General features: G+C 45.2%; 1 protein-coding gene and 1 non-coding gene across 2 annotated transcripts; both read right to left on the minus strand.

Annotated features, from left to right (window-relative positions):
* Positions 1 to 315: 315 nt before the first annotated feature.
* On the minus strand, positions 316 to 2,306 carry LOC144170016 (cuticle protein 10.9-like). The gene is made up of 3 exons (XM_077699504.1): positions 2,219 to 2,306; positions 2,071 to 2,124; positions 316 to 966 (listed from the first exon to the last, which is right to left on the minus strand). The coding sequence occupies exons 1-3, from the start codon at positions 2,228 to 2,230 to the stop codon at positions 526 to 528; spliced, it is 507 nt and encodes a 168-aa protein (XP_077555630.1). The 5' UTR covers positions 2,231 to 2,306; the 3' UTR covers positions 316 to 525.
* LOC144171239 (U1 spliceosomal RNA) lies at positions 1,370 to 1,531 on the minus strand. Its single transcript, XR_013322910.1, has one exon. It is a non-coding gene; the product is annotated as a U1 spliceosomal RNA (small nuclear RNA).
* Positions 2,307 to 10,740: the final 8,434 nt, after the last annotated feature.

Raw genomic sequence — 10,740 nt, forward strand, 5'->3', positions numbered from 1 at the left:
CATACATAGGTACAATGAATACGAACAGGCAACATACATAGATGCATGGATACAAGCAATACAAACAGTACAAATATGGGCAGCGTATAAATAAAAAATTGGTAAATGTGGAAGTGGAGATAGATATATACAAAAGTGTAGTGTTATCGAAGGAGACACAAACATTTTTGAACGGTAAAGGCTCGGAGGACGTGTCTGGAGTATGCACAGGAGAACTACTGCCCCGCGCGTTCATCATATATGAAGCCGTTAGAGCGTGCTAGAAGGAGGAAAAACCCGCATTTTCATACACCTAAGAATACAAGACACAAAAGATATATTAAATATAGATTTATTCAATCTCAAGCTTCCATAAAGACATTACAAAGAGTGCCAATTCCAGTAATAATTGGATTAGGGAGGACAAAATAGAACAGCTTTGTTTTGTTAGTTGTAGAGTGCTACTGCAATATTTTAATTTCCAAGAAGTATCTCGTGTACTATATCTAGAAATAACTTATAAAGTTCGAAGTTCTTTAGCTAAACTTAGGCGCTCTTGGCGAAGGCGAAGGGGCCTGGGTGGACAGCGGTGTAGGTGAATGGGTGGGCAGCGAAAGGAGCGGCGTGGACGGCGTGCACAGCCACGGGGGCGGCGTGGACGGCGTGCACGGTCACTGGGGCCTGCACGGCGGTGACGGTCACTGGCTTGGCCGCGACTGGGGCTGGGGCGGGGGCGACCTCGACGGAGCTGGAGGAGTACAGGGCGTCGGCGGGGTTGGAGCTCTTGGTTCCGGGCTCGTTGGTCTCGACGGTGGCGTGGAAACCGTCGGCGTCGGCGGTGTACTTGACGGTACGACCGACGCCGCTGGCGTCAGTGTAGCTGTAGGAGCCGACCTTGACGTTGTTGGCGTCGCTGGACTCGTCACGGGTCAGGCGGGTGCCGAATTCGTCAGTGGTGTCGTAGCTGAAGCTGTATGGCTGGGGTGGCTGCGTAACATGAAAAACGAAAAACACGTGGTATAAGGTACCAAGGCCAATGCGAAGTACCCGAAAGCATTATTTGTTGCAAATATCGAGCACTGCGGCATGAGTATACGAAAACTGACCATTTCATTGCACACTCTTTGCATTTTTGCGAAGCCGAACGTTCGCTTCTAACCTGGGCTGCGCAACCAGTTTGCTATTCAAAAGGTTCACCATAGCCGGAGACCGCCAGTTGTGGCATAGCAAGGAAGCAAAGGCTAAGGATAAAAATCCCGGGCCGTCTCCAGTAACGTGAAACCTGAGGAGGGCGAGGCATGCAGTGTACAAGTGTATTGAAAATTTTTAAATCTCTCTCCTGCCCCACGGCGCGCGCTGATTGGGCGCCGGAGAAGCACCGGTGGGAGGAGCAATCCCTCTCCTGCGTTGAACTGGATTGAAGAATTTGCATGCCCCACCTGCCCCAGTTTGGGGGAGTTGCAGGGGTCAACGCGAGCGCAGTGCAATGCCCGCGCCTCGCCCTCGGGGCTCGTCCTCGGTGATCAACGAGGCTCCGGCACCGGGTAAGTATGCATTTTCTTGCTTTGATCGACCATCCAACCTGATCAGGCCTAGCGTCGAAAGCTGGTGGGTACTTAAGGGTAGGTTATAACCCGTGTGCAAACAGCTTCAGCTTGTGCTTGACGATTGCTTCAGCGTACAGGGAGCGTTCCACAAATGTTTAAATTATGTTAGTTTATTTTGAATGGCTTTATCCATTGCACACTTAAATTCTATCACGAGGCGTTGGAGAACGAGTGTCCCATTGTTTTAGTGCCGTGACTACACGAGACGACGACAACGAGAGACGCCGATAGCCCGAGCCCCTAAGGGGCTTCACCCCTAGAATGCTGGGATGTTGGCTAAACACTAAATCGTCCGAGATATGTACTTTTTTCATTGTTCTTATGGTATTAATAACTTATGCGTTATCAACACCTCTTCCTAGCGCACAAAGAATCAGATTTAGGGACTAGATAGCAGAGTACATCACAATTCAAACATGCACGCTGTTCGTGGAGGCTGTGGGATCAGTTACGAGGTAGGGATCAAGTATATATCTCAACTTACGTATTCCTCAACCGGGGCAGCGGCAGCGACGGCCACAAGGGCGACGAGGAGGGCCTGCGACAGGGAAATAAGACGTGTTACTCCGTTAGCTGCCAACCGCTGCAATATACTCCATCCAATGTGAGTGTGTGAATAATCCACGTTATACCTTGGTGAACATGGTGGCTGATGTAGGTTCCTGGGATCAGAACTGACTGAAGAACCCTGGCAATCGTCTTTGCTTTTATAGTAACTCCGGAGCGCATTCCTGAATCGCCCATCGAAGCCCCGGACGTGATCCGATAACAAAGCGGGAAAAAAAAGAAACACACGTGCCATGCTATGATAATCGCCAAGCGATCAGTGCGCAGGCGGGAAAGTGTGTAGACGGCAAAGAACTTTACAAGGCCGTTGTATAACCCCTTCCTTAACGGTCGAGGCAAAATATGTTGAATTCTATTCGCGATCTTCGTAAGTTAGAGATACGTTTCGTAGATACTGTTGGCAGATGTTTATTTCCAGCACTTTTTTTCTGTGGTTATACCAAAGGATTACAATGTAAGCTTTTAGTTATCGTCTCCAGTTTTTAATGGGCTGTTAGTCGCTTTGGCTTTGAGCCATCGAATATTCCGTGATGCCCGTGACGGGCCAGGGAGACTTTCATTAAAAACGCAGTGCATTCGCTGGTGTAACGGAACAGCATGGTAGCCGTGCAAGGTTTCGAAATTTCTCTTGTTAGTGCGCTGCATGAATGGAATTACAGATGTTTTGTGCCACCTTTTAGGGAAATATGGGCACACTTCTAGTCCAGATAAGTAGCGAGCTAGGAATTATGCAGTATTGAACGTTATGTTCACTTACTTACGAGCTCCTCAAAATCATAATCCTTTTTTGAATGAAGGACATCACAAAGCTTATGAGGGGTTAATATAGTTGAGCAATACCTTTGGGTCGTTGAGAAAACAAGCCCTGACTGCTGAAAATTCCGCATGTGATAGGTACTGATCATTAACTTGCTCTTATCCTCTACGGAGTAAATATAATCCTATAAAATGTAAATATGAACGCTACAGTCATGGTAATCACATCGAGCTACGCTTTATGTCATACACTAAGCCATGAACACGATACTTTACTGCAGCGAGCATGCGATTATTTGTGATGTTGGCTGCTACAAGGACCTACGCAAATGTTTTATGAAGTTTGCCCAAATGTGGGTAAACGACATCAGTAGCTTTGAGCTCATCTCATACTCGAGTAAGCCTTCTCTACCTCTCCGCAACTTCAACGTCGCCATAAAGGCTCAAGTCAAGACAGGGAACCTCACCGCAGTTGTTAAACATCATTCGGTTCAATCCGACCTTGCTTCAGTTCTAAGCTCACCTGTTTTTCGGGGTTGGCTCAAGCTCAACAACAGACATAAATTGTTTTTGCAATCTATAATTTATTCAAAATTTTCATCGAAGCCATTATAAAAATTTCACAAATATTAAATGTTCACCATTTAACCAAAGACCAGATCTTCAAGAAAAACGCGTATTTTTCTCCTTGATCTCGTATCATACCTATATAACTTGTAAGCATTAACCAAGAGACAGAAACATTTCAAGCACTCAATTATTGTGCCCCTAAGTGCCCATTTTGAGGTTCGTGCCTATATGGGCTCTTTGGTGCAATAAAAGGCCATTTTTGTGTTATGTATACCTTTTTTCAGTTTTTCGAGTCCATGTTCCGCTAAGCGGAAGGTATGAGAAAAATTTATTTCTCACAAGCGTGGACGACGTTCATCCCTAAATAAAATTGGCGCAGCTTGCGCTAGTGGTGCAACGCTCGAGAACCAGCAGGGGTAGGGGTCGGCCTAGCTTCTCCACGCACTGACAGCGGATCCCAGGAAAGAGGGAGAAGTTGGCCCCTCACAGGGCAAAGCCGTTTTGGACGGCACTGTAAAGCACAGACATTTAAATTATGTACGGTCTTTTACTCAGTAGCAATCGTCGTCATCTCTTTTGTCGTCGTCTTCCATCGGCGCAGCCACGTTGAGCAAATCCTCTTGTAGCGCGTCCTCGCGGAGGTAGACCACTACTTTTTCGTCAGCAGATATATGGTAGCTGTCTTGTCATGTGGATTGCGAAGGGATGGCTTGACAGATTCGTCGTTATCGTCTTCCGCGCGGGGGCCCCGTGGTGCGCCGGTGGCTACACGACGACGACGACGACCCCATAATAACGACCTCATAGTGGCCCTACTTTCCCTTCGTTGGCAACTAATTACTAAGCTGCTTCAGCAGTGAAATCACAATAAGACTTGGCCAATCTTCCAGAGTGCGTACGCGCCATTCTTGTTCCGTACCCAAACAACCAACCAACAGCGGGGAAAATAACGACCACATAGTGGTAAAAGCGAGCGAAGCACGCTTTTGGCACGTTGTGGACATCATTCCCGCTTTTAATAGTACAATAACGTCACACTGTTGCCCCTTGCACTAGCGCACTTACACGCTTGCATGCTGTCCCGAGTTACACCATTTGGATAAAGAGAACTAGCCACCGCAGACGGGAATCGAACCCGTGTGCTTCGCCTCAGAATCACAACGCCTTAACCACTAAGCCACCGCGGCAGGTAGGCTTTCAGATCATTCTCACAAAGCGGTAAGCATACCCCGTAATTTCCGCGCACCACAGGTTGCGCGCAAAATGTGCCGTGGAGTTACGTTTCGGCGGACGGCGCCAACGACCGTTGCCGCCTTCATCTCGCTTCAGGATTAACGATATAAGAAGCATTCGTGTGTTCGTTGCCGCAATAATAGCCGCATGAGTCATGATGCAGTGGTATTCCTTCCCGGCGTTTACACCACACCATATTTCTCTCAATGAAATTCCACGCACACTAAAGTCTGTGGTGATGTTTCGACGACCTGTACTTAAGTTCTTCGGCTAAGAATTTGGAACACTTTCGTAGTTTGCAATTCGGGCACCAAGTACCGCTTCAAACTTAACAATTATTGAAACATTTTGTTTATTAAAGGGGCCCCAGCTACCCATCCAACCCGAGAATTTCTTTCTAGGCAATATTGGCATTCTTGGCATGCAACCGAAAGGGCATTTTTGCTGCCTGGCGTCAGATAAATACCCAGTTGCACCAACAGCGTTTTCTAAGCACTGGTTGTGACGGCAATAAGTGCAGTGCCTACGACCTTCAGCGGGCCGCTAACTGCCATCCCGGTTCCTTGGTTTGCCCAAATTCCGCTGCCAGCTTCGTGTCTTTTGGATATTCTTTCACTCACTGCAATATGATAGCCAGTGGGGAAATGAGAAGCGGCCGTGACCCCGTATTTACCATTCAGTAGCTCACATTCTTGGGACACTGCGCCCACCTGTATTTACTGAATGCACTGAACACATTGTTGAAGTGGCTGAATTTGCTACCATGGGATGGTCTTCGGCGAGACACAATATAAATAAACGAATATTGCAGGATATTCAGATGCAAAAAACTCTAATTGTATCTTGATGGGTAATGATCGATTGATTTAACTGGAAAATAGTTTAACGAGAGTAAAACACTGAGCTTTATAGTTAAATGAGGCTTGTAAACTTTATCGTATTTATAAACGAGATCGACCTATAACTCATGCTTTATGCTACTTAAATACACCACCCTCAATTCTGTCGTCTCTGCAGTATATGTTTTATTTTTTAATATAATGTTTTCATCACAGAAGTAAAAACTTTCTTGGTCGTGTTCATGTTCATCTACTATCATTCTTTTTGGGAACAGAACTAAACACGTCTGTAACAGCACACCGACAAACAGCTAAGCATTTTTATAGCTTTTAATTAAGAAGCTACAACAGACGCCTCAGCCTAGGCTGCATTTCGGGTTCTTGATTTCAACTGTATTTTGCTATTTGAGGTTTTATGCTCAGTGGTCGATGTGCTACCTTGGCGATCAGGACCCCCCGACTATAGCAAAAGCCTACTTTCCCGCCAAAGAATGCTTATGGAATGTGAACTGTTGTTGTCGCGTAGAATATTTAAATACTCTCAATGTTCCAAAAAGCAGGCTTTCCTTCTTGCTTCTTTATTATATGCCCCTACGTACTCTTTTAGGCCTACTTCTGGCAACGTGCGATATAACAGTAATAGCTAGTAATTTTGATATAGTCCACTCCGTCATTATGTTTTGTACAATCAAGTTTTGTGTAACACTCAAAGCAAGAAAGACATATGTGCTACGCATTTTCTGCAATAGTTACAAAGTGAATGTTCTCTTTTAGCAACATGTGGTATCTAAACATGGCAAAGAATTCTAGTATTGCGAATTGTTTGTTTATTGCTACCAGTATCTGTCCCCATTATTAAAATTTGTGTAAGTCGAAAATAAAGGTGTGGAATAACAAGAAACCGCAAGACAGAATAATGGTTCTACAGGTAGATTTTTCTCTGTGAGAAAGTAACGGGGCGCTTGTAAATAATAAAAACCAAGAACAACACAGAACGGAAAAAGAGAACAATTTTTTTGAAGGTAAAAATGTTTGCAAAATCACAGTTGCAAAATAAACACAGGAAACATAAAATTTCAAGAAATTCTCTTTTAAAATAGAAGCAGAATGGCCATGTAATATTACTGAAAAATATTAAACAAGAACCATGGCTTGAGAGAAATTTGCTGGTGGGACCACTGTCACACAATTTTTTTTTATCATTTTTACAGTGCAGTCATCCACTTCTGCAGAAAAGGTTGACTCGGTAATTCATCCGAAATTATTGCACTTCAGTGTACTATCCATGGGATTCACTCATCGGTGTTTCGAAGGGCTCACGGGGCAGTTCTGTTATCTCAACAAATAAATATCTATAGTCAAGGATAGCGTAGCTCAAAGCGTTCTTCAATGGGTACCTCCACCAGACCGCGTTGTTATTAGGCCAAGGGCGGAAAGGTATTACAACGAACATGTAGGGGGTGTTGAAAGAGTTCCAGCCCAAACTATTCTACACCACGCTATACTAGAATCTGACTTGGAACATTAGGTTGCTTATTTCCCATTCTTGGCAGGAAGCGTCAGAAGCTGAGAACTTGGGAGCCTTTATAACTCAGAATGGTGTGCTCATTTCTAAGGTACGGAGTGGGGCCACCGCCATCCCTGAAGGACCGGACGCCAAAGCCATCCCGAAGCTTAAATCCGCCTTGGATATATCCTGTAAAATTACTGGATTCCCTGTGCTAAAAGAACTTCCAAAGGTGCTGAGAGGCAGATATATATATATATATATATATATATATATATATATATATATATATATATATATATATATATATATATTTGAGATGGAATTAGATCATGAAGGTTTCCAGAGTGTTTTTTGCACACAAATATTGATAACAAGGAGGTACGAATTGAGCCTATATATGCCTACAGTACAGTTTTAGCGCGCACCTAGCGCGCCTGCCCTGCTTCTCCTTACACGGACTTTTAAACCCATGCACCATGTTCCATTCTTTTCATCCTCGCCGTCGTCTTGTAACAATATGCCTAAATGGCACCGTTAAGGGCGTATTTTAGGCGCCTAGAACCTTGATTTTTTTCGTGCCTAAAGTTCCGGTCTCACTAATACCTACTTCTAGTTACGCAGCATTTACCAGGAAGAATTAGTAGTGACCTGTGAAATGTATACTGTTTCATGCTCTTCCGATGCATTGTGCATATATGTATACGAAGGCTATAGGCATGTAGTATGCTAACGCAGTAGTGCCAATTGTCCCAATTCAACCGTGAGCCCATTCGCTGCATTGTTTTGCCTATATCGAAACAGTGACGCCTAGAGGAAGAAATGCTTAAAACCAGGGCGATTTGTCCGATGGGTCATCAAAGAGTGAGGACTTGTTTGCCATGATTACAATTTCACTGCTGCCTTATCATTTGTGGCGTGTTGCTAAATAGCAAACGTTCTGAACGGTTTTTTGGGGAATAAATGGCAGGTGTTGCCTAACATGTTTCCTTTTCTTTGTTGCGCACGCTATTTGCTTCGCAGCATTGTCAGTAGTCCTGACTGGCGGAGAGCTGAAGCGGTTGTACAAATGTACAAAAGCGGGTTGGAAAATAGCTTATATATGCGAAAAAAGACACTGACCACCATGACCAGAACCAATACCATCAGACTCGTCTGCCCTGTGTGAATATCCCGGTAAATGTTAGCTCTTTTTCTGGAGCATTATCGTTTTGTACTTCATCTCTGTGAGAAATGCGTTATTTTGTGCCACGGCTCCTGCTTGGACCAAAACTTCGGACCGTGCCTCTTCTGCATTAGAAATTTTGAAATTTCGCTTACACCGACGCCTTCACTTAATTGAAATCATCGCGAGATAATCGTTTACACACTCTTTAGGGCTACAGAGCAGGAGTCTCAGTAAAAACGCATAGGATTTTTGCTGTTCATGCAGTGCTGTTCATGCACTTGGTAATGCGAAACTGGGGTACAAGTCATGTTGTGAAAAAAATTATTATAAAAATAACGTCGCATTCTTTTCGTAAATGTCGCCTCACAGCATGTAGGGATAAAAAGGGATGTTCATGCTCATCGAGGAAAACGCGATGGTAATGTGTTATCATCGAAGAGAAAAGTTTGTATCGGCGAAATCAGTAACAACCTGCTTTGAACCTTAGCGCTGAGGAGGCGTGTTTAAATTTCCTCAAAATAAGTAGTGGAAGGCAGGTTCACGTATGGTTTCTTCGCATAAGATGTTTAAATAAGGCCCGAAAATTCAAGCCCATTCCGACCTGCGAAGATAAATGACCAGCGGAACTGTGAACACCACGCAGACAGACAGACAGACAGACAGACAGACAGACAGACAGACAGACAGACAGACAGACAGACAGAGCAACTTTATTTAGCCACAGCTGGGGTGACTAGGTCGGCGACGTCTTCTCCGTCGTCCTTCGGACAGCAGAGCCCCTTTGTTGCAAAGAGTGCACTTCATTACTTATTTGCACCTACTAACGACGGCCACAATGGCTTTCTTGTCGCTACGATATACATTGATCGGCACGCGGCAGACGTTCATGGATAACGTAAAATCGATGCACGTACGATGTGCTATGTGTTTAGCTGGGCTGGATAACTGTGGCATCTCAAGCCCCATGTCTCTAACAAGATACCAGTAAACCACTCCCATTTTCCTTTCGACGCATCAACATTGAAATCACAGACTACGATCGCGGGGATGGTGGCGCATCGCAACTAACCCGCGGTTCGAGAGCAGTGCGCGACGATATTTAACGACTTCTGCAGTGTTCTAAATGCGAAAGTGTAATTGTTCAGTCGAATGGTAGAGGCGCTTTTTTTTCTCGACTCGCGTTATTGATGGGAGTCGTCCTTGTGCCGTTTGAGACGATTCGCTTCGCAACCCACTTCCGCCTTACTTTTTCGAATGGCTTCTGTCTGTCTCTTACGCGTTGCCCCGCTGCTCGTTCCTTCAGCCAAGTACTGAAGAGTTAACGACGATGGTGGATGCTGCTGCCTGTCTGTTCGCTGGTTTGGCTGCGTTCTTCTGCTCCCTTACTTCATCTGCGGCGTACTTTACTAATTAACTTCATCTGCGGCGTACTTTACATTTTACTAGTTAGAGGCATTTTTATTGATAATGTCCTACTATAACCAGTGCTCAATATTTACCTTTTTTATTCTTTCTTCGTGCTCATTTTAGTTACCTCTGGTGCATTTACCTTGTACTGATCGCTTATTTCTAGAAATGGTTAAATTGACTGACGTATCACCTGTGTCCTGCAAACAACTCCCTTTCAAACAGTGCGTAGGTTATACGTGTCGAATTGTTTAAATTTATTCTTTGCTATTATTCATCGGGGTCGTGTTGTAGCTCTTAGATATAGGACCCTCGCCTGTATAATGTAACTTTTGTGTCACGTTTTCGTAATTACTAATAAACCGAAAGAAAAACTTGATACAAGTGGAGATGAGTTGAGCTTTGGCATCCAGGATCATCCATTTCACATCCAGAAACCAATAGAAACAGCTTTGTAAAATCCCGCTAAACTTGCCCTCACCACTAAACACTTAGCCTAGCCTAGGCAGAGCATCGCGCAACCTAACAAAACCTAGCAAAGCGTAGCGAAACCGTGGAAGAAGCTAGGTCGACCCAATTTCCGCTCTTCTTCCAGCCTTGCACCACTAGCCCAACCTGCGCCAATTTTTAACACGGAGTCGTCTAACGTTGAGGTTGATCCGGGGGTGTTATCAACAAAAAATTAAAAAAAAAAACTCCTCCGGTGAAAAGCGACCGGCCAGACCCTCACGCAGCAACGTGGGCGAATCCAAACCTTGCCTAGCTATGACGTCACTGCGCCGACGCGGCGACGTCGCGTCGCCGGCGAGTCCCCGCGCCGGCGACACACAGCTCCTCGTGACTCGGCTCCCAGAACATTGTTTAGACTCCCGCAAAAAATGAGTCGGCCGAAGAAGTATGTAACTCCTGAGAAAGAAGAACCGCAGAGCGAACGCCTTCATGTCACTGCTCGAGAGCATATGAGACGGCTACAATATAATCCCGAGTATCGCGCCGAAGCCACCGTGCCTACACGGCAGTGAACAGCGGAAGATCCGGAGTACCGTGCTCGGGACGTGGAGTACAAGCGGAATCGTGCGTACTCGGTCATTGTCGTGAGTGTCGAAC

The sequence above is a fragment of the Haemaphysalis longicornis genome, unplaced genomic scaffold (assembly GCF_048455015.1).
Source record: "Haemaphysalis longicornis isolate Haplotype H1 unplaced genomic scaffold, Haemaphysalis longicornis Haplotype H1 scaffold_2, whole genome shotgun sequence".
Lineage (NCBI taxonomy): Eukaryota > Metazoa > Arthropoda > Arachnida > Ixodida > Ixodidae > Haemaphysalis > Haemaphysalis longicornis.

Excerpts from the sequence above, each read along its gene's own strand:
- LOC144170016 (XM_077699504.1), bottom strand. Across the intron at positions 967-2,070 it reads CTGCCCCGGTTGAGGAATAC|CCACCCCAGCCATACAGCTT; the intron begins GTAAGTTGAGAT and ends CATGTTACGCAG.